Here is a 25131-nt window from a genome sequence, read left to right on the forward strand (position 1 = left end):
ATAATGAGTGGGAAGCAATTTAATTGCTCAATCACGCTCCCCACCTATCATCCACCCCTCTTCTTCCTCGATTTATTATTACTATAATTCCCTTTATTTTTTTTCTGTCTGATGATAAATACAACAATAGTCAAAATATATACTAATCAACAAAAGAAATAAAATATACCAATCTGCATGAAGCAAACCGATTCGAAGCATCTTCTGCCATTCAACAAATAAGTTAAATAAATTGATAAAGGCACCACCGTTTACTTAGCCAGGATTGCCCTTCCAACGTAAAATTTGATTAGCTGAATCACTTTTCACAGTTTAGTGAGTACAGAGACATGATCTTCCTCAGGTGCAAAAACAACTAAACAAGAGAGAATTCAGTTCTCGTTTTCAAATTGTCTATTTAAGTGCATCAGTAAAAGGTAAAAACAGCACGCACAGAAAATTTCATTCTCTACACTGCAGATCATCATTGCATAGATTTGGACACCGCGGCACAAACGCAGTTAGTACACAGCCACGCCTAGGGCTGTTTTATGGTCAGCTCAGCTCTGAGATGCAATACCCCGTCGATGAAGAAGAGACTGTCATCGGCCATGAATGATGGCCACGGGATCGCAAAGAGATTCCGGTACCCAACCGCCTTGCCACCAGTGAAGGTATAGTAGCCCTTATATTTGCTGACAAACTCACCTGACGGCCTTGTCCTTGCAGCAAACTCATAATCCACCGTAACACTTGTCGACCCTTTCTCTTGCATTCCTAGGAAGAGACCAAAACAATAGAATGCACTTTGCTGGTCCATGTTGCAGTGTGCTGAGAGGAAGAAACCCTGTCCAGCTAGATGGAAAGCTTGTGAGTATATCCGTCCGGATGGAAAAAGTCGGCTGCACTCCTCACGCTTCAGGTCCAAGTATGCTATGCACTGCGGATATGGTCTATCAAACTCTACAACCTTAAGCGGACGATATTTGTAAGCTCGCTCAGCATATTTCCTACATGTCATCACATCTGCTGCAAGGGCACGCTGCCTATGTGGTGCATCAGCTTTGTAAAGAAGTGCCTCTGTGACACATTTAGTCGCCTGCTCATGATCCAGATCACTGCAAGCAAGAACCTTCCGCAACTTCCTGCAGGTCATATGGCAGAACCGAACAAGGGGCAGCAAGCGTGTGCCCAAGATCTCACGTCTTTCCTCCAATTTTGGGTATTGAGCACGTGCCCACTTTATCACAAAGTCGTAGATAGCATCCTCTGATGCAACCTGAAGGTCGTTACTCCATAGGATGGCTTCAATTCCAGCAAGAGGAATGTTCATTGCTTCATCTTGGAACCTGAAAATGGGAATCATTTTTTAATGGCTATGTCTCTTCCGTGATTTAACTTCTAGCACTATTTGACAAGAGATTACTCACTTCGTCAAATCCTTGTATTTATTGGCAAGGAATTCCTTGGCGGTGTCTGTCAGTGGCTGAACTGCAGCAGCCATTGAAATGCTTGAGGGTAGATCCAGATAGAGCAGTGCAGACTCTGTGGTCATAGGCAAACTTCTAAGCAATTGACTGCAGTGCCGCATACAGGAAACAACCTCAAATTTGTCAGCGACCATCAATATATCCAGCAGGGCAGTTGGCTGGTTTGTCGTCAACTTGCCACTATACATAAAGCTTAGAAGCTCCATCAGCGCATTTTCCTCTGTTCATAGTAGAAATACAATGAGTCAAAAGTTCAAACTGTTAACAAGAGAACATTTAACAGAGAAACACGCCCTTGTTCTTGACCTAAACTTTTGAGACAAGGAAAGATGGCTAATGTGGAACAAGGATGTAACAAGGTAGGAAATGGAAATTAGGAAGTGCGAACCTCATTCAAACTGATCATTTCTGTACTATAGTTCCCATCATTTCAGTAACAATAACACAATGTAGAACAAGGCAGTACTTATGTACTACTATTTGTTAGAACATTCAAGCATACGGCAGTAGCTCCCACATTACCTGAAGCAGTTATTCTAAGAGTTGCATGCCTCTGATCGGATTCTTTCATTCCATTTGAAAAAAGCTAAAAAGAATGAAACGTTGTGAGCTAGTTAATTATACCACAATACAGTGCATTATCAGCGCAATCCAGAAAAAAATAGATACCTTGTAAAAGAAAGGGCTCTTTGCAGCTAGAATTGCAGAGCTGATGTAGATAGACTTTACTCTCAAAACCTGAGTACACTCCATACTCCAGGATGAGTCGCTGCTTTCTCCATCCTCACCTGGCAAAGAAAAGATCCAATTAAAATATGAAATGAACTAATCACTGACAAAAAAAAATGGTGCGCTGCAGCACCACATGATAGCTAAGGGTCCGTTTGGATGTTGGCATTGAATTGGGTCAAAGGAATTGGGTTACCAGATCAATAAAAACTCTACCTGCAGGGGAAACACCACCCCCACGGCATTGCATTAAGAAGAAACTTCTCGAATACAGGCTAAGAAACGCCCCCAAAGTCCAGCTGTCCTGGACGTGCCCCATATATGATGATGGGTGTTTTTTAACCCAGGCCTGTTTAAATTTGCTCCCACTGTAGTTGAGCCCAAAAGCTAAGGTGGTACTAAGGCTCCTGAGACCAGTTAGGCTACAGACATGGTCGCGGTTTCCAAATCAATGACATGCTGAAATGGTATTGTACTGTGATTATGTTTCTAGGAGTTTCGATATTTTAAATTGGTCCCTGGAAATAAGAATGCCCATCCAAACATTGTCTTCCCCCTGACCGGCGAGCCCCATGGCCTCCACGCCTCGGTGACCTCCACCCCTTCCACGCAGCTCCATGTGCGACACTTTGCTGCCTCCAAGCACAGTCAAGGAGGGTAAAGCAATGACAGACTCGCAAGCAACCCTGTGGAGGTCCAGGGTCCTTGGCCGCTAGTGAGTGCGCAGCCATGCTCATTGGAGGTTGCCCTGGAGCTCTCGGGCAGCGGTATTGATTCCAGCCAATGCTGAACTTTGTAGGTCCGAATTGGAGTGTTGTTGTTTGTTGCTGTGAGAATACCATGTCGAATTGTGGGTCAAATTCCAAAGCATCCAAACACATGGTATCAAAGATATACAATTCCAGTTTCCCAATTCCAAGCTCAATACCAACATCCAAACGGGTGTAAAGAGATAACTGTTAAGATACTTAAGACTATGAGTTACTCAGCTTGCAACATCCATATTAGAAAGATGCAAGTAACCAAGTGGGTATTAAGCTTCCATGGGATAAGCAAATTGGGAACATATGTTGAATCATACCATAACATTGAGCACAGGGAAAAAAATGCAGGGTTGCTGCTTCAAGTACTCTGAGGAAGCCATATCTCCCAAGGATATTAATTGCAGAAAAGTTACTCTTAGCTATCTCCTACAACTTGTGGAGTCAGAGCTGCTTGTTGCTATTGTGACAAGCTCAGCGACGATGACACACGATGGGCTCTGTCTTTTATGGGTTGGAGCTGTGTTTGCAGGATACTCAGGGTTGTTGTCTGGGCTGTCGTGCCTAGGTTTCTTTGCCAGTTTTCCTCCTAATAAACTGTGCTGCTGTAAGTTTTTTTGGGCTCAGATTTCCTATAAACTGGGTCAAGTCTCTTCTTCTTAAGTGAACTGCAGGAACTCCTTGCCCTCTTCGAAGAGGTTTCTTCAAAAAAAAACTCACAACATATTTCACAGAAGAATAGCTTTTATACACATTAATTCCAAGTACCAACCAAGACATTGAGGTTTCACAAACAAAGCACATAAGCCTGAGCTTAATCTCTAGTACAATTGTGCTATTTAAATAACTAATTTTCAGGAAAGTTTTCAGGAAAGTGTTCCAGTAAATTGGCACTTAACTCCTTTGAAGTGGGTTCTGTTAAATTTGAGAATTTGGAAAACTCCGGCCCTTTGAAATGTAGGATTTTTGTGGCTAGCCATTCTAAACTGCTGCTGGACAGCCAGCAGATTGACAGCAGGGGTCACCTCATCCAGCATCCTGCCCATTATATGATCAAGCATCTGAAAAACATTCAACACATTCTGGTTTCCTGCATGGTTGCAAGAGAAGTTTGGTCTGCTACCAAACATAAGCTAGGCCTACAAGATTTGGTTCCTGACCAAGGCACAGCTACTTTCTCTGCCTGGTAGTGCCTGACAATGAAAGAGGTGGAGAAGCAGCATAAGACCTGAACACTTTCATCATCTTAGTGGCCTGGGAGCTATGGAATCATCTTAATGATTGTGTTTTCAATGAAGCTTCTCCGATCTCTAATTTGGTTAGGATGGCTGTAAAGGAGGAGGGTACCCTATGGCGTACAGCTGGAGCTGAAGACTTCTGAAATCTTTTTTGAACCATGTTTCCTCAATACTACATGGCCATTTCCTTCTATAGTTCAGTGGTGCGCCTGTGCTTTGTATAGTTTTCTTTTCCTTTAATTCTCTCTTAATGTAATGAAACATGGTTCCCAGTGCCTACATGAAAAAAAATAATTGATGTGTTTTCTACCAGGAGTTAGTTCAGGCCAACATATGTGACAACTTCAATACAACTGAACAAGTTCACCAATAAATTGTGCCACACGACAATAGTAAACTTGACAAGAAATACCATCGCACTAATAATAGTTAGCAGACCCTGAATATTGCAAACATGGTAAAATGGTAAGGATTTTATTGAGTGTATGCAGGTTCCCTTTCCTAAACCCAAAAACCTGAATTATTTGAAGTTTGAACAACATAATTGAAAAAATTAAATTGCACTAACCATCTGGCTCAATATCAGGTGGAGATTCTTCTATCATAGCTACAGGCTCATTGCCTTCCTCGTAGGCATCACATTCTTCAGCTTCAACTTTGCAGTTTCCTGGGTCTGGCATGTATTTTCCAGATTCTGGGTACATAAAACAGTAGTGCAAAAGTTATACACAAAATAAATTTGATAGTTGAAGATCATGCAGAACTACGAAGACATAAGATGTGAACAAACTGCAAATAGTGAAAAGAAAATGAGATAGTAAATTGCCAAGGCATGACCAGCACAAAAATATATAACTAATATAGGTCTGTATCCTTGTCAGTTGCCTGATATTTGGCTATGGGCTATGGCTTCAGTCACATTTTCTGGGCCTTGGATCGATCGAACAGCCCAGATATACGCGCCCTTGACACTCTCCCCCTCCTTATATTCTTCCTCCCTCCTTTCCTCTTCCTCGTTCCCAACCGATGCCCGACACGAAGTGCCGTCCCTACACCTCCCCTCCTCACCTAGCTCTGGCAGGCACACCTCCTGGCATTGCACCTCCTTCAGCATCTACTTCATCAGATCCATGAGCTCCACAGCAACCACTGGCTTTGTAGGCCCAAGCGTGATGCTACTTCCACTTCCACCACTGCCAATGCTAACCGATTTAAACTTGATGCCCTCACCGCCTCCACCACCCAACCGCTGTTCCCCGCCACTGTTAGGCTAGCGTGCTCCACGGTGACCCCCTCCCCCCCCCCCCTCCTAAGCCTGGTGACCTCAAGTAAACCCCCAAACCCTAAACCCAAACTCATCACCAATTCAATTTTCTAGTATAAATTTCGGCCACTGATGGATAGGCAAGCAATCAGTCAAGAGGAATAAAACATATTTTATAATAAGGCCTTGTTTAGATCAAAAAAGTTTTTGGATTTTGACACTGTAGCACTTTCGTTTTTATTTGGCAAACACTATCCAATTATGGAGTAACTAGGCTTAAAAGCTTTGTCTCACGATTTACAGGCAAACTGTGCAATTAGTTTTTGTTTTCATCTATATTTAATGCTCCATGCATGTGCCGCAAGATTCGATGTGACAGGAAATCTTGAAAAGTTTTTGGTTTTTGGAGTGAACTAAACAAGGCCTAACTTACAACTTTGCTTTGTTAATGAGTGAGCTCATCTTCTCGTGAGAAAAATGCCAAAGACATGTATTGTCTCCTATTTCCCTGAGAAACTATAATTTGTTTTCACTTCCTGTTTGTCTGTCCTTGTACACTTCTAATTTTCCTTTTTATTTCCATATCCATAGCACAAACAAGAAAAATACATGCATAAATATTGTGCATTATAATGCAACACGTAACAGGTAAAACTACTCATAAGCACATTTCACAAATACAAATTTTCCTAATGTAACTGTTGGAATTGAACAGGTTCTCTTACATCATACAGGAAAAATTCAAGTGGGATTACCAGGTACACATAAATTTCTAGAAATAGGTTTCACAATTATAGAGCATGCCCATGACCAAAAAAAGAAAAGATATTGAAGTGCACTTTTTGAGTCAATCAAGCTATTGGAACACCATGTGCGTGGCTAAAGAATAAATAAGGACAACATGATACTCATTGAGAAGCATTTCATTTTTGTCAACAGACCACAATTTCCTCAATCAACAAAATATCACAAAATTACAAAAACTTCTATACTTCTTAATGTCAAAAACGTATTAAGGAGTGCAAAGGTATGATCACCTAATGGCTGTCTAAGCACCATCAGCCAAACAGAATACATCCTCAATTTGCAAACTTTGTTCAATCGCACATGCTGGCTGAGTTGCAGTGTGCATGTTGTTCATATGTCCATGATTATGAAGATCATATTACAGGCATTGATCAAGGTACCGCATATACAAATAATTAGTTTGCACACACCAAATGCAGAAATGAATGAGATCGTACTAATACAGCAGAACAGATCACACAAAGCCAAATAGTGTCGATAGCTGTGGTTCTTAACTATCCCCACTAAATTCTACCGCTTATTAGCCATTTCATTGGCAACAGATTGTTTATATTAAATGATAATCTGAATTGCCACTGCGCCAACTTATAAAGGATTAGAAAAGAGAACGATAACCCCACATTTCACAGCCTTCTCCAATTAAAAGTAAAAGTGCCTTCACAATACTTAAGGCCGAAGGCTTTACCACCTAAAGCCCGAGCACACGGTAAGGTCAAATCAAATCACCTCAAAAGGTAAGCAGCTTCCTATTCCTTTTCCCCCCACCCAACGCATGGAATAATTCAATTCAACAACCAACCACTGCCTTTCCTCAGTTTCAAATCCACAGCCAATTCGCAAATTCCAGGGAAGAGAGGAGATAATCAGAAATCCTCGCTCACCTTTGCCGCGTCGGAGCTCCTCCCGTCGCCGCTTGCGGTGGCGCGCCCAGTCGGCAAGCGACGAGCACCCCTCGCCGGCGGCGCCCTTGGCCCCGAGGGCGTCATCCCCAGCGACGATCTCGATCCGCAACACCCGGTCGGAGAAGTTGACCGAGTTGAAGGCGAACTCAAAGCTCGGCCCCCCACTCGCCCGCGAGAAGTCCGGGTCCATCCCCGCCTCCTCGAACCAACCAACCACGCGCGCCCCCACGCCTCGCCTCACCTCACCTCACCTCACCTCTGAAGTACAGCCGCCTCAGGAGCCATTGACGGGGTAGACGGAGGCCCCCAACTCTAAACCTAGCAAGGCTTCGAAAAGGAAACCGCGATGCGGGAGCGGGAGCGAGCGAGCGAGCGAGGTGTATGTGAGAGGTGAGGGGCCTGAGGCGAGGGGAGGAGACGAGACGAACAAGAACACGGGAAGCGGAGACGTGGAGGGGGCAGCGTCGTGATATAGAGAAATGCGGGGTTGTAAATGTAAATTACACGTGAAGAAAAAGGACAGCTGAACAAGGCGGAGTAAATTCGTACCTTCCGGTGGGGGCAACTGGATAAATACACTTCACGCCGGGCGTGCCCAGGACCACAAGGTGGGTCCCAGCTGTTACGGTGTGGGCGGGCCCGCGTGTCGGTGGACGGGTAGATGGGAACGTAGGATGGGTGTCCATGGGCGATGGATTTCGCGTTCGCGACCTCTTGCCTGCGATGATGTATGTCTTTAGATTTTTTTGTTTTTCATTCATCGTCGCAAAAAAGGTGGTTGGCTGGCTGTGCTGACGTTCAGGCCGGACGTCGAACGGTAGACTCCTTCATTCTCTTCCTATTTTGAAATGTTGAACTGGAGTTTTTTTAGTCTGAGGGTTTTGCACTTCCAGGTTCCAGGATTATAACTAAGGCCTTGTTTAGTTTATCCAAAACCAAAAAAATCTTATGGCACATATATAGAGTATTAAATATAGTCGAAAATAAAAACTATCTTTTAAGCTTACTTGGTCTATAATTGTAAATAATTGCTAAATAACACCGAAAATGCTACAATGCCCAAAACCAAAAAAAAGTTTGAAAACTAAACAAGGCCTAATACTAACAAATGTATTAGATCGAACACATGTAGTTGCTTGAATGATGTGGCTTGATAATTATATAATGATCACTCTAATTTAGCTAAGCATAGGGCATGAGTCCAGATCGACTGGGAGAAACACAAAGATATTATAAAAAAACAAAAAGGAACAGAAGGAAGAATCACTTCACTCTTTAATACTCTCTTCGTTCTAGTATATAAAGTATAACCATTTTTTATTCATATCTTATAATATAAGACGTATGTTTTATTCTTCCTATTATTCTCTCTCATAATAGAAGAAAAGGCTACAAGACATTCATACGAAACGACAACGTAAATAGTACATGTTTGTGTATGTTTTATTCTTCCTATAAAATTTCAATTCTACATGATGATCATGACACCTATATTATAAAGTTAATGTTAGCAATAATATAAGAATATCATACTAAGCCTGAATTGAATTAAAATACAACCTTAATAGAAATTTTCTTAAGTTGCAAAGCAAAAAATATGTATTTACACAAAAACATTATAACTTTAATTTTTATACTATTTATGATTAAATATAAGTGTTCCACGACTTTCTTTGAGGACTCAAAAAATATGCAGATATAATATCACGTCAAAGTCAACAAGGAGTTAGTTGCTGACGTGTTAAGGACGAGGCTATCTGCTAATGATTATGATGAAAAATCTCTCTCGATTTTCGTATTATAGCTCTTGTCGAGGATTGCAAAGGCACATTATTTAGAATGGATTAGATACTGCTCAAAATTTCAATTTATAGTTTGACTAGTTGAATCATCGACTAATCTACATTTTAATAGAGATAAATTTTGTTTCTAATCAAATCTACATCAACAGTTCGATAGTATAAGGCTCCGTTTGGTAGGACCCCTCTCCGCTGAAGGGTCGAGATGACGGACTAGAGGAGGGTGAATAGTTCTTTCTAAAACTTTATCGTGCCGCTAACCGAAACAAATGCGAAATTAAAACTATCGGTCTAGCCAAGACTATACCCTCTATCTAACTTCTCCAGCACCTTGTAAAAGATCCTAAACAAGTAAACAAGGTGTTACCTTAGCAAGAGCTCACCTAACCAAATCTAGAAGCAACGTTACACAAAACCTATGCCACTAGTACTTTACAAACCGAGGGAGCTTCTACACAACTAATAAGCAAAAGCACAAAGCTCCTAAGCTTACTAGCAATGCTCAATAACAAGGCAACCAATGCCAAATTAGAGAGCGCAAATTACTTAGCTACACAAACTAAGCAATGTGACTAACAAGGTTACACAAACCAAATTAGTCACGCAAGAAAATTACTTCTAGCTACACAAGCGAGAAGGTAACTAGTAAGCTACACAAGCTAACTAATTACAAGAGCAACTACACAAGCACAAGTATATGAATGCAAACCAACGGGAAGTACAATGTTGACACGATGATTTTCTCCTGAGGTTCACTTGGTCGCCACCAAGCTACATCCCCGTTGAGACAAGATCCAAGGTTGCCGCCGATCCTCTTGCTAGTGGTGACCCACAAGTCACACTCTCCCACGTGGAGTGCTTACCACAAGCTCTAGCACTTGACTAGGTCGGCCACTTGTCGCCCTTCACGTCTCGCTCAACTAGAGTTGCTCTTTGCGATCCCCGCTGGGTGAGCACCATACCTCTTACAATCTCTTCTCCGGAGCACCGCACAATCTCCTTCGACGGAGTCACAAGCCACCAAGCCGTCTAGGAAGTGGCAACCTCCAAGAGTAACAAGCACCACCGGCTTGCAACACGAACAGCTAGTGCCACTCGATGCAATCTCTCAATGCAACGCACTAGAATCGCTCACTCACATAATCGGATGATCACTATCAAGTATATGCGAGTTAAAGGTTTCACTAGCACTCCTCAAGCATGGACACTAAGTCCCAAGGGTGCTCAGCCTCAGCCAAGGCCGGCCACCACTTCTATTTATAGCCCCAAGGGCTAAACTAGCCGTTGCCCCTTCACTGGGCAAAACACATGGGCACCGGACGCGCTGCAGGGAGCCACCAGATGCTCGAACCTAGCGTCCGATGCTCACGAAGCAGCCGCGTGTCACTAGCCGTGTGAACTCGACCGTTGCCGCCAACAGCTAACATGCACTCGCACCTGAAGCAGTAGCACCGGACGCTCTGTTGGTCCACACCGGATGCGTTAGGTGCACACTGGACCCGTACGCAGAGAGGGTGTATTCCACCCAGGGTCACCGGACGCTCTCCTGCATCCGGTGCCGCGGGCTCTTCTTCTACAGAGCATCGGATGCTCGGCACTAGACTCGCTCGCGATACTGCTCTCGCGTCCGGTGTGTTCACTTCAGCAGATTCAGTGTCCAAGCTCACTCTACACCTACGCCAGCAACTGACACTACATCGGACATGTCCGATGCCTCTGAGGCTAGCGTTCGATGAGTGTTTTTCCAGTGAAAGACACTCCTGCGACTTCTCCAAATTTCCCACTGACACAATAGAAAATATACACTTAATTTTCTCAAAAGCACCGAATCATTTTTCCAAAGGAGTTAGCCTAGGAACCCAAACCCCTCTCTACCTTAGGAACTCCTCCTCCTTTGCAAAAGTGCTAACACCACCACGTGTGTACCAACAAGTGCAAGTGTGTTAGCTTTTCACAATTATTTTCCCAAAGGATTTAGACTCTCAACTTGCCACGCCACTCAATCCTAACATGTATGCAAAGTTAGATCGCTCAAGTGGCCATGGATGATCGACATGCATATAAGTTTGCCCCTCTTGATAGTACGACCATATATCCTAAATTCGGTCATAAACTTCTCTACACACCTATGACCGGTGAAATGGAAATGCCCTAGGTTATACCTTTGCCTTGCACATTTCATTCCATCTCCTCTGATGTTGATGCAACACATGCACCAACCAATTATCAAATGATATGATCAACTTCATATCATCACATGACCGTATTGGTTCATCGATCTTAACCTCACTTGCTCTTCACCGTTGCCTCGGTCCATCAGCGCCAACTCTTGCTCAAGCTTCACCGTCACACGCGGTCCCTCGCTTCAAAGCCTCCGACTTGTCCTTCACTCTTGCAACCGGTCCATTGAGCCAAGCCTCATCTTGATCTTCTCCACCTTGGTCACATGACTCCATGTCATGTCTCATATACAATGAGCTCCTTCATCATCACATAATCACCTGTGGACTAATCTCCTGTGTATCTCACATAAACGCTATTAGTCCACCTAAGTTGTCACTCAGTTACCAAAACCAAACAAGGACCTTTCATCCGCACAATTTGATAGTACAATGCCCATGCTGGATGAATTTTGATGGCAATCTACAATGTGCCTATGTATTGCAACGAAACCCAATATGCATAGAAATCAGACTTAGTATAATCGCAAGATGTGAGTTGTTCTCACTTATATGAGTATGGGTCATATACAAGATACATAAGACACGATCTGATACATATTGGGACTTCATATTTATCATCAGTAGACACAAGTTATTCTAACTTGTATGAGTCTGAGTCATATGAGACACAACCTAGTTAGTTAGGGGAAGGTGGGACCAAAAAATAAGTGGAGAGAAATTTTGCCTCTTCAATATTAGAAAAAGAAGATATAGATATAGATATAGATATAGATAGATTAGGTATAGATGTAGATATATAGAGTATAGATATAAATACTACTTTGAAGTTCTTGGTATCTTATATTCAAAATCTTAGGAACTTATTAAATCTAGAATTCACTCTATACACACAATATAATCTCTAGGTAGTCAAGGTAACATCATGAGCTTATGTTATGGGCGGCCCTAACTAAGAAGTAGGAAAAGATGCACCTTCTACATAAAAAAACTATATATTAAGTTGTTAAAAAAATTCCCATGTTCTATACCAGGTTTATTCATGAGAAATTCATACACTAACTCAAAAAACCTTTCTTTTTCAAACTTATCTAGTCAACCAAGGTCCTGTTTAGATCACATGGTCTAAAGTTTAGTTGGTTATTGAATTTAATAGCTAAACTTTAAACCCCTTTAGCTCAGATGTGTGTTTAAATGAGGTATTAGTATTTTTGTGAGGTTGACTAAACTATAAACCATTTGTTTGGAACCTCAAAAGTTAAAGCAGTCTAAAGTTTAACTATGAGATCCAAACAAAGCATAAAAGTCCATTAGAGTACAATAATGACTAATAATGAAAATTTGACCAACCAAACCAAAGCCATAATTGGGCCGTCAGATTCTTGATCATTCGGTCCAACTAGGTTCTTTCAGCCTGCACGCTTTCTTTACGGCCGCACACCATTTGCTGCAGTACGGCCCATGAATGCTGTGGCCGATCTATCATGATGGTTGAAAGGCTGATGGCCCAGCCTGCATATTTTCATCCACCAACTGTACAGGAATCATCCCCAACTCCAAACCATAAGCAAAAGCAAAACTGCAGGTACATATTGTCATATAATAGCCGATCAGAAAGTCAGGCAGGCATCATTACATACAGATTGGGAACTACGAAAAGCGCACTAGGATTTGCAGTTCCATGACTTGATCTTTCAATGTCAACTTTTTATTTTTAGGTGATCTTTTAACTAGTGGCTCGAAGCAGCTGAGTCAGGCCTTGTTTAGTTCACTCAAAAACAAAAAAAAAAAAAAAAAAAATTCAAGATTCCTCATCACAATGCATAGAACATTAAATATAAATGAAAACAAAAACTAATTGCACAGTTACTTGTAAATCACCAGACGAATCTTTTAAACTTTGTTACTCCATAATTAGACAATGTTTGTCAAATAAAAACGAAAGTGCTACAGTGTTAAAATCCAAAAAAAAATTCGGATGTAAACAAGGCCTCAGTCTGGGGGTGAAAAATTGCAGTACATGCAGACCATTATTCGTTTCGAGAAAAGGGACAAGATTGGCCATGGCTAAAGCAAAATATTAATAACTAGAAATTATTACTGTACAAAAGTTACAAGATATGATTACCATGCCCATCTCGATTCGATTCTAGTCTGACGGTTAGCAGATCAAATCTACAACGAAAACCATATCAGCTGGATCTAGGATTCACATAACCTGCAATTTGGGGCGTGCAGGAACACCGAACACTAAGTCCAATTGCCTCGAGCTAATATTCAGCTATTAAGTCAGATATCTTACAATTGCAACTATATAAGTTGCGGATCGAAATCATGGAAGCTCAGGAGTGACATCATTTCCTTCTTGTGCTGATCAAGGGGAATACTGATGCGCTCAGTCGAGCGTGCTGCCCCTCTAGCCTTGCTTGCAGTAGTTTCGCCTTCAGAGTGTTCTCCTTTGTGCCTATGAGCTGATGAGCTGGGGGTTCAGATGTCTCGTAACCCAAGGACTGGGCTGGGTTATTCAGATGCCGTGCTGGACTGCGCACATCACAAAGATCCCGTGAAGTAGATTCATGAAATTGATTTGTCCGGGGCTGGTTTGATTTTTGCCCTAGATAGGCATGTTGAGGAGCCTCTGATTTGATCTTCAACAGGTCGTCACGTAATCGCCTAGAGACTTGGGTCATGACAGTTTCGTTCTGCTCATCTGCAGGAGCAAGGCTAGCATCATTGCGTGAGCTAATTTCTGGTGTTGAGGTGATAAATTGTTGTCTGCTAACGCTAGACCTTGTCTTTTCTTTCTTTGGGCAAGGTGGTGCATTTGACATCGGTGAACCTTCGACAGATATGCCATTGGAATATTCCAGCCTTCGCATTGGTGAATGCATGCAACCTGTAACCCTCCTTCGAGTTCCTGCAAGGTCATGATTCCTAATGGCACCTCCATGCATGTTCAGTTCAAAGCAATGTAAGTCACTGGCAATAGAACTACCATCATCATCTTCAGCTAGCTGAGGGGCACTAGTGGCTCCATTCAGATGGACCGACTCAAGGGACTGCCGGCACAAACTTGCATCACGCTTTTCATTACCATTGTCTAAGTTATCATTCTTGGTATAACCTAGCCCTTTAGCATGATGAAGAAAACCCTCAATTTCACTGCTCAGCCGCTCTGTGATTGAGGTTTTCCCAGACAAATCTGCCCGCATATTAGTCTTATGCATCTGCATTCGCTCATCAAGCCATGCTTCTGAAATATGAACTACAGACTTGTCAAACTTGTGTTCATACTCCTTTACATGCTTTTGCTTTAACAACCTGACTTCCTCCTCATAGTTTCTGATTCCTTTCGCAAACTCATCACAAAGATCTTCCAACAGGCAGGTTGTCTTCTTCTCTTTTTCCAGAGCCTTCACAGCCTTGCAAAATGCTGATTTCATCTCAGATAGCTCTTTGCCTAGCTTCCTATGGAGAGTCTCAGAATGTTTCCTTAGACGTCTCTCATCTTCAAGTTCCTCTTGCAGGGACCGAAGGGCTGCTCTCATCTTCTCTTGGTCCTTGCTCCTTCGAGCCATTTTGTCTTCAGTGACTTGCCTGGCTAGTGAATCAATTTCGTGATGATACCGCTGCCTCTCTTGCATAAGTTCTTGAATGCATGCCTGGGCATGATGCAACTCTCGTTTCAATCCCTTCATTGCTGACACATCAGCTGCATGCTGTTCTTCCAAGCTCCATATTCGATTGAGAACTTTCAGTAGCTCTGTTGACGTTTTAATATCATTACCTGGCTGCCTAAATCTGGCATTGCAATCCAACGACCGAGTAGGGCTGATAAGGTTTATTGTGGTTGCCTGTCAAATGATTGGATGCTTTTGAGAAACATGTATTAATTCAGAAGTGTTTCGAGCTGCAGAACTCGGAACTGATAATATGCAATGCATCACAAGTGTGACACGATAAAAACAGTGCACATCATGATAGAATGGACATATTGCATTTGGAGAAGTATAATACAGTCCATAACTTCTTATATAGACAAGAGCGAGACAGAAGAGGGAGTGAATGTCAGCAGAACTGCCATTTCTAACTAATGCTGTAAGTAAAACACCAAAGTAAACCAAGAAGTCTGTAGAGGGAGTGAATGCATACATACCCCAACAGAGCTAGTGTAACTTGCAGGAGAAAGAGGCTGTCTTGAGTGACATCTTTCTTCATGTAACTTCTCATGCTCGATGACTGAAGCTGCAATTTGTGCTCCAAAGCCACCTGAACTCCGTGGCTGAAATGTAAGAAGAAACTTATGACATTCAGTTTGCATGTCCTTTGTGAAACAGCAAAAAATCAAGCTGTGATATCCAGAGTGGAAAGCAAGATTGACACTATTGATCCCAAGGAAAGTCAAATTCAGAACAAAGGGGGACAGGATTAAATAAAAAAAAGACACAAATCTTAGCCATATTCAACGAAAAGCATCACCATGCACCTTCAAAATAGAGGTTTACATTGTTCCCTGTGGAATATTATTATAATGTGTTTTGTAAGTATAAACCAAACTGAAAATGTACATCCTGCTGTGCAATAAGAATGCATGATAAATCAGAAAAGAATGAAACAAACTATGTTTCCAAATGATATGATGGAGGCAGTGGCAGAGCATGGTGCCAAACCAAGACGGGGCCAATCTGTCAGATTGAGTTTACATTCAACAAGCTAACACTACTTTTATACATTTCAGTGGACAGTGTATGGAGGGGGTGCAGCACCCAGCTTGGCCTCCACAGCCCTCCGCCAGTGAACGGAATTGAGGGGAGCCTTACAAGTTGCATGGTGTGAGCAGAAACCAAGGCCCCTCTACTTCGTTAAGAACATGAAACTTGGTCACAGAAAAACAAATGCATAAACAATTAAACAAGAATGAAGTGCATATTGCAAGTTTTTAGGATCTATGCGATTTTTTTTTTCACAACTACCAGTTACATACTTTAAAAAGTTGCAACCACCGCCTGATATACACTTTCTTTACCACTTCACTGTCCCTAACCGAGGCAAGGTTTCTCCATGCTCTCGTGGATAAATAACTGAACAAAAAGCTCTCGTGAATAAATAACTGAACAAAAATATCAAGTACAAGCATGCTAAATACTCAAGAACACAATGTAGTTTGGTGATTCCTACAGAAAGAAATAGGTAGCTCGGTAAACAGAAGCTATATTAGGAGAAACCACAAATGAAGAAATTAAAGCATACAAAACGAGACAAAGATACGAGTATGCCTTAGGCCTTAGGATGGAAAATGTCATAAACATTAAAAAGAAATGAACTCACAATCATCTAGTATATAATTCTAATTCTAATTCCATGTACATGTTGACACTGAAGCTCAGTCCACCACACTGAAGCTCACAATACATGCAAGTGCGCCGAACTTAGGCTCATCTTTAGTCCATATTAGATGTTCATGCAGCACTAATTTTAATATTCTTTGTGTTTCGCTTATAGCTTATCAATTTGGACACCCTAAATAAAAAAAACAGTGATGTTCTAATATAACTGGACTTCGGATCTATGCTTGGATCAGCAAACTACACTTAAGCACTTCAAACCAAATGAGGTATCCGTACCACTACCACAAACTACACCAAGAATCCCATCCACTACCACAAAATAATTGTATAGCTGTTACTGCTCAACAGAAAATCACGGTGCATCACCCCACGCAACAAAAGGCCGGAATAACAACAGTATTGTACAGTGGCCACCTACAGATCCACCATATATGATATATCCAGTACATCATAAGTCAAACGAGTACCAGCAAATACTCAATTGCAAGGGTCGTGCAGACAACACTATCACAAAAACTTGGATTCAGCTTTTATGGCTGCATTTACTTGCTCGCTCTGAAAATTCAACTAAAGTAGGTGGAGAAGAAATATTTTTTTTTTAAAAAAAGGAAAATTATGCAGTTCTTCTTGTAGTAGTGAAATGGCTAGTTCTATCTAGCATGGACCTGTAATGTGGCTGGTATCCCCAGCAAACTTTGTTGCCTGTTGCTTTCTTAGAAGCAGAGTTAATTCTCTTAAAAAAAATTATGCAACTTACAACCAAGACTTAACAGTAACTATAATCGAATCACAAAGTGCTTAGTGGTAGACTATGAGTATCGAACTGTTTCTGATAAAAGAACCGAAGAGGATATACACAGATGCTCCATAACTCACTCTTGTATTCTATCTGATGCTGTCAGTTTGTCACAGAAAGGCATGTAATATTTAGCAACACTGAAAAGAACTGAAAACAGCTAACCACACGAGGGAACAAGCATATAATAGCTGCTAATCCACCGAAGTTTTTTTTTTATTAGGGACCAAAAGGCAGCGTTATTTGAGTGATTTGACGCAAGATCGAGCGACGTGATCCAAGAAACCCACAAAAAAAAGGTGGGAAGAGAAGCATTAGATGATGCACGCATACTGACATCAAGCTGACCACTAGCGTCATCAAGTTTGACCGGAAAAAAGCGACGCCGATGGCAAAGTTCATACCCGATCCGCATCCGCACTCGCGTCATCGGCGGTGGGCGCCCTCCGCCCGCGGCGCCGGATCCGTCGGCCCGCGCCGGCGGCCCGGATGACGTCTTGGATCTCCCACAGGGTGGCGCCCAGCTGCCGCGCCGACGCGGCCGGCGCGCCCCTCCTCCCCGCTCCCGAATCCGCCTCGGCCAGCGCCTCATCCTCCGGCCGCGGCGGCGACGGTTCCAGCTTCCAGGACGGCGACGGCGTGGCGTGCCCCGCCTTCCGCCGCGCCCGTGCCCGCGCCTGAGCCGCCGCGAGCCCCCGCCGCAGCGGCTCCTCTTCCTCCTCCTCCCCGCGGCGGTGACTTGGCCCGGGGGTGCCGTTCGGTTCTTGTGGAGGTCCCCGCGGGGCCGCGCGGCTCGGGCTCCTCGACCCCGCCTTACCAAAGGCCTCGACCGTTGGCTCCCCGCCGGCACCGTTGCCGCGGCATTTCAGAAGGGCTGCTCCTACAGCGGCCGCGGCAGCTGGTGGTGGCTCCACCTCCATGGATGTGTGCCGCTTTGCCTTTGCGATCTTGGGCGGGGCTCCCTCTTCCCCTGCAGCCCTGCACTGCCTTTCTTTCTTGTCTGACTATAGAGCCATCATGCTCTGCTCTCTCAGCTTCGCTTCTGCTGTCTCGCTATGTACAGTGGGAATCTGTGTGCGATGAATGTGTGAGAACTGAGAAGGCTGACAAGCTGGGCCGGGCCGGGGCCGGGGCCGGGATGAAGACTAGTGAGAGGAAGAATAGAGAATGGAAAAAGTCTACATAACCCTTAAACTATCTAGGGTGGACTACTTTACCTCTGAACTATGAAACCGGATATTCTACCATCTGAACTTTCAAAACCGGTCAAATAACCCCCTCGAGTGGTTTTGAAGGGTGGTTTTGTCTTTTTCTTTTTTATTTATTTTTGCTAAATATTTGAAAAATCATAATAAATCATAAAATGAAAATTTTAATTTTCTTGGACTCTTGATGAGTTGATCTACACAGTGAATATATAATATGGTATACTTTAGTACAAAATTTTTGCTGTAGCTTTAAATTTATGTTTTTCTGTAATTAATTTGAATAATTCATATATGCAGTTCCTGTGGTCCAATTGTGATAAAAGTTTTATGGTGGGCTCATTATTGTATGCTTGAACTATGGTAAAAATTTCATACTCATTGGATCACGTATAACTTAGTTATAAATAAAGCATAGATTTAACAAGAATAAAGCTAAATAAATTGATAACTAAGTTATACGTGATCCACTGGGTATGAAACTTTTACCATAGTTCAAGCATACAATAATGAGCCCACCATAAAAATTTCACCATAATTGGATCATAGGAACTGCATATATGAATTATTCGATTTAATTACAGAAAAATATAGATTTAAAGCTACAACAAAAACTTTATACTAAAGTATACCATATTATATATTCACTATGTAGATCTACTCATCAGAAGTCCAACAAAATTGAAATTTTCATTTTATGATTTTTTTATGATTTTTCAAAGATTTAGCGGAAATAAATAAAAAAGAAAAAGACAAAACCACCATCCAAAACCACTCTAGGAGGTTATTTGACCGGTTTTGAAAGTTCAGAGGGTAGAATATCTGGTTTTATAGTTCGGGGGGCGAAGTAGTCCACCCTTGATAATTTGGGAGGTTATGTAGACTTTTTCCAATAGAGAATCATGCAGCGTGATGAGCATGTGCTACGTGTAACACTCATTATTATTTTGTTTTGGAGTAAAAAAATATAGAAAAGCTGCTTCCTCCGTACTCAAATAAATGTGCATCTCGTTTTTTAACAAGTCAAACTTTTTTAAATTTGACTAAATATATATAAAATATACTAATATTTATCATATGTAATATATATTAGATCGAGTATGAAATATATTTTCATATAATATACTTATTTGTAGATATAAATATTGATACTATTTAATATATTTCTAGTCAAGCTTTAAAAAGTTTGATTTCTCGAAAAGCATAGACATGCATTATACAAGATGTGCATTTATTTGTGGACAAAGGAAGTAAACAACAATGGGTTGTTTTGCCGATTTCCACACTATGATTTCTTTTGGCGTAGCGTATGCTCACAGCCGACGTCTTCTTCCTCTAGTGATCGACGCTAGGCAACGTGCTCACGCCCGTGATGAGGTAGGCGGCCTTCTCCTCATCTTCCACCGAAGACAAAGACTCTAGGCTTCTTGTGAGCCTCTCCTCCTCTTTTTTTCAACTCTGTCGGGTATATAAGGAGCCAACTAGAGAGAGGCAACCAGATAGGGGGGCTGACTGGTGGGCATGGTGGCAGAGCGATTTAGGCGCCCTGACAGCGGCGGAGGGGGCTAAGCAAAGTCAAGGCGGGGTTGTCTCGGGCGTTCGCTGGTGTTAGAGAAGAAATCAATGGCAGGTGGGGAGAGGAAGAGGGAGGCCGCCGCAGACATGGTAGGGCTTGGCTAGAGCTAGAGGTAGAAGAAGCCCTACAGTGTTGCGGTTGGGCAGTGGGCGGGGGCAGGGGTAATCTAGAGGTAGAAGAAGGCCAAAGGTAGAATAAACAATCAAGACCATTGGATCTTCGTCGTGCGGTTGGAAAAAAACGAGTGTTCAACCAGGAAAAAAACATGTGATTGTGGGATAGGCTGATCCAAAAAATATACAAATTTACTCAACGGTCGGTCATCAGTCGATGTGCCAGGACCTGAACTCACGTTCCTATGCCCCACCGAAGAGGAAGAAGATGATGACAATGACGAAGATGAAGACCTCGTCAACATTAGTTTCAACATTTCCCCCTCTCGTGCTCTCTCCTCTTCTTCTCCATCTCTGGCGGCCATAGAAGGGGGTTCGGGGAAGGAAGGCCGGACAAGCGGTGGAGACGGCGTTAGGGTGGTTTAGAGGCCATGGTGATGGTGAAGGCGGCCAGACCACGTCAGGGCAAGGAGCTCCATGGGCATAGCTCGCCGCGGAAGGAGGCGGAAAGCGGGAAAGAAGGCGGCCACCATGGGGCACTAGGGTTCGGAGCTTCGTGGCCATCATCGCCGCTGTGGAGCTCCGACGAATCCCTAACACGCCACCACAGGGCAAAGGAGCTGCTAGACAGGGTGACTGGGGATGTCGGTGGCGGGTCATGCTGGTGAGGATGTGAGGAGGAAGAGAAATAGCCCACATGACGAGAGCGAGTGTACAGACACGGTTGATGCTTAAGCAAAGCTTTAGTCGTTTGTTGGTGTGACACACCCAAAAATGTATGCCATGCTCTCAATATTGGTTTATGGTTCAGGAGGGGTCTATGAAATACAAGAATATAAATTATAGTCAAATGCCAATAGTTAAATATTTGTAGCGAGGACTAGCACAAAGATACCTATGACTATTGTGATTGTAGCTTACAATAGCTGAGTTATTGTGTTAGTTTTTTAGTTATTGTGTTAGTTTTGTGAGTAATTAAGACCTCCCTTTGGTGGAGTTTCATACGACTTTGGCTCTAACTCCTTCGTGTAAAATAATTTTTTATCTCAATTATCTAAAATGAATTAAGCCATTATTTTTATTTTCACTAGTTTCTCTATGTATTGTATAAAGGATTTGTCGGTTCTTCCATGCACCATAGAAAGGAGCCAGAGCCATAACCAAATGAGACCTAAATATCACCAATGAGCCACAACGGTGCGTGTCATCTAGAGGCCTAGGCACGCGATGGGTGCACGGTGTGCAATGGCTAACCGGATAAGCACTGAAGATTCAGTGCTGCATGCAGAACTACGTGTTGGAGGCTTGGTTTTGCTAACACCCTCCACAGTCTCGACATCGACGTCCATGATGGTGAGGCTATCTCTAAACTCGAAAAACAACACCAGAGGCAAACCTTTCATGAACACATCTGTGAGTTGTCGCACACTGGGAACATGCATGACTCAAAGCTTCCAATGTCCACCTTTTCGCAGACAAAATAAATGTCTAGTTTCATGTGTTTTGTGCGCCAGTGATGAATGGGATTCCAGGACCTGTAGACGGAGGATATATTGTCGCAGAATGCCATAGTCGCACTAGGGACCTTGCATAGGAGCTTGCTGAGAAGGTGACTGTTGACGGTCCTTAACTACCATAAAGCAACCCATCAACCAATCATAAAAAGGATAATACAACATAATATCAACGTAGCATAGGGGGTTATCTAACAGAATTCCATTGTTTTGTAGAATTTGTATTCTACAGGGGTGTATCAGGAAATATGAAGGAGATATGAAGAATATCGGGCTAAAAAGAATATTTCTTGGCGAAACCAAATAGAGAAGGATCTAGAAGACACAAGAAGACACATCGTGTGAAGGTAGGACCCAACTAGAAGATGGCTAGGTCAGCCGACCCAGCCCCTAGGATGGCCGATACAGGTAGGCCCTACCTATCAGCACCCTACTATCACAATCACTTCTAAGGATTGATCTCCTCCATCCATTCAAGTTAGTTTGATCTAAGGGCTACGGTTCACTCCACCGGCCTATAAAAATAGAGCCCCTCCCTGAAAGGTCCTAATATGGCTAGAGGGGCGTGAATAGCCTATTTAAAAATTCTACAAACTCGCTAGAGCAAGAGGTTAGCAAATGGCAAGCCACCTAACCAACAATTCTAGTTGCTATAGTCACTAGGCACATAAGAACTATGTCTCTACTTACAGTAGAGAGCTACTTAAAGTTTCTATACAAGTAAGTAAGCTACTCTAGTTTGCGGAAATGTAAATAAGAGGATTTGATCTTTATACTGCCACATAGAGGGGATGAACCAATCACAATAATATGAAGTCCAATCACTAGAAGAAGTCTAATGAACAATCACAAATGAGACACATGATTTTCTCCTAAGGTTCACATGCTTACCGACATGCTACATCCCTGTTGTGTCGACCAACACTTGTCAGTGGCTAAGAGGTGTAGCTGTTGATGCGAAATTGATCTGCAAACACAAAGGGCTAATACCCAATTCAAACGTTAAGGCGTGCCAGCCGATTTGACCCTACTATCGGCAAAGGTGATAACTCGAATACTTTAGTCCTGACAACAGCGATGCGCCCGGATGTCACGGCTAAGAGGTACTCACGCGGAACTCGAGAATACGCCGAGCTTAAGTCGACGAATTCCTAAGAACTCGTAATAAGAAAGAAAAAGGGTGACGAAGTCGTCGAAAAGTAAACGCTGGAATATGAGTAAAACGTATGTTTGATTGATTTCTTGATAGATGATCTGATTACAAGGTCTTAGGGCTTATATTTATACCCTGCCCAAAGAGCTACGACCAGACACGATTAGAATTCGAATTCTAAATTACACGGAACCCGTATACAAAACGATACGAATAACATAAGGAAACAATAAAACCATCCTTCGTGACAAACCGGAACTCCTCCACATGACAACTGGCAGCTTCCGGACTCTTCCTTTGCGTCATCGGCAATTCCCTTGCCATAGTCATCGGCAGACCCTTTTACTTGGTCATCGGCATCATATTACTGTTTGAGGACTTAGTCATACTCAACCTTTCCCTCATCGGCAACCATCCTTACCAGCAACCCGCATCGTACTGCCACCCTGTCCTGCCATCCTGGACACGTGCCCAAAAATGGTGTCAACACATGCCCCCCAGTTTCGGAGTATAAAACTATTAATGCTCCGAAATTCTCTGCAGTAATGATGTCCTTTCCGCAATTAATGCTCCTAATCTGGTAACCGACAACCTCAATCTGGGCAACCCTGATCCTAATCCTCCGCAGATCTCTCGAAATCCACAACTTCCCAAACGGGCATCTCTCCTAATCGTACATCGGCAACAATACCGTTACAACAATCTGCCGATGCTCTGCCCAGGATGTCCGCAAAAACGGTCACTTCCCCTCTATCCGCCCATCGGCAAGATGACCGTTATAGAACATTACCGATGGATCGACCAAAAGATCATACACAGTAAAATATCTTTAGATAATGACCGCTTCCCGTCAAATCACCTGCACAATCCCTGGATTATCGTGCGAACAGTTACCATATCTACTCGAGTACCTCGGGTTTCTCGGATGTGGCAAAGAAATAAGTCAGATTTGCCCCTGTCCATCTTGCCCTATAAATAGCTCCTTCTTGGGTACTCCTTTCCCACTACACCATCCTGCCATCCAACTTTACTTTTCCAGCGGCGGCGCCCTTCTCAACCCTCAAGATCTCCGACAAGCATCCTTCTTCGTCAACTCCGGCGTCTTCCAGCGCCCACCTTCACGACAAGATGGCCGTCGGTTTCATCGTCCCCGAGGTCAGACTTTCATCTCATCCATTGTACCTTTTTCCTGCATTCCTGTTCATCTGCGATTTACCTTACCGAATATTTTCCTTCCCCCTTTTTCTTTGTATTTTTATTCCCCAAAACACCAGGAATTATCCAACAAAATTGTCATCCCTACCGATCAACCGCATCTTCAGTGTCTCGGCCCCCTAGGGGATCCAGATCCAACCGACCTCATCAACGCAGAAACCAACAGGATTCCCTTTAGAGCTGAAAACTTTACTCTAGATCTATGGAAAGACACCTTTCGTTCTTGGCCTAGCCCTACTGTAGGATGGAAAGACTGGTTCTTGAGGGTCAGCAACTCTTATGAAATTCAATGGGGTGAGAGGAAATTAGCTCAATGCATCAGGCTGTCCATTGCCGATATGCACAGAAACGAGTCGTTGCTGATAGCCGCATCTTACTTCTGGTCAGATACTCTCAACGCTTTTGTTTTCGGCCACGGCCCTGCTTCTCCTACCCTTGCCGATGTAGCCATGCTCACTGGGTTAGACATATCTTCTGCCGATAGCACCCACTTTTTCGATACCGCCCCCAGCGCCAAAGTGGAGACTCGCGCTATCGGCGGCTGGTCAGGGTACATCCAGAAGTACCGCGGGAAAGGACCTGTCACCCTAAAGGAACAAACCACTTTTCTGAACATGTGGCTAGACAAGTTCGTATTCTGTGGTCGATCGGCAGGACCGACTTCTGTCTACCTATCGGCAGCAGAAAGGTTGGCTAGCGGTGGTCAATTTCCTCTCGGCCGCTATCTGCTCGGCGCTGTTTATCACCTCCTTCATCAGGTAGCCCAAAAACTCCTACTCGGCCAACCTATCGGCAACTTGGGAGGTCCTTGGTGGTTTATCAATATGTGGCTCAATCTGCACCTGCACAAACGCCTTGATCTCAACTTGTTCTCTCAGCATTTCCCAAGAGATATAGCCGAGAACCATGTGTTGGGCGAAGAGGAATCGGCAACACGTGCCCCCCTGAACTTCGGCGAAGCCGTTATAGTTTTACCCGGTTCAGGGAACGCTCCGGATCAGATCGGCCGATTCTTCGAAACGCTGTATGAGGGTCTGGCCAGAGATGAACGACCGTGGCTAG

The 25131-nt window shown here is 43.2% G+C and overlaps 2 protein-coding genes across 2 annotated transcripts; both read right to left on the bottom strand.

Moving 5' to 3' along the window:
* On the bottom strand, nt 256-7624 carry LOC8073063 (BTB/POZ domain-containing protein POB1). Its single transcript, XM_002438418.2, has 6 exons — nt 7150-7624; nt 4766-4891; nt 2139-2257; nt 1992-2055; nt 1410-1689; nt 256-1328 (listed from the first exon to the last, which is right to left on the bottom strand). Exons 1-6 carry the CDS (start codon nt 7358-7360, stop codon nt 518-520), a joined length of 1611 nt encoding a protein of 536 aa, XP_002438463.1. The 5' UTR covers nt 7361-7624; the 3' UTR covers nt 256-517.
* On the bottom strand, nt 13207-18375 carry LOC8058829. Its single transcript, XM_002438419.2, has 3 exons — nt 17698-18375; nt 15306-15431; nt 13207-15003 (listed from the first exon to the last, which is right to left on the bottom strand). Exons 1-3 carry the CDS (start codon nt 18211-18213, stop codon nt 13504-13506), a joined length of 2142 nt encoding a protein of 713 aa, XP_002438464.1. The 5' UTR covers nt 18214-18375; the 3' UTR covers nt 13207-13503.

Source organism: Sorghum bicolor, chromosome 10 (genome assembly GCF_000003195.3).
Source record: "Sorghum bicolor cultivar BTx623 chromosome 10, Sorghum_bicolor_NCBIv3, whole genome shotgun sequence".
NCBI lineage: Eukaryota > Viridiplantae > Streptophyta > Magnoliopsida > Poales > Poaceae > Sorghum > Sorghum bicolor.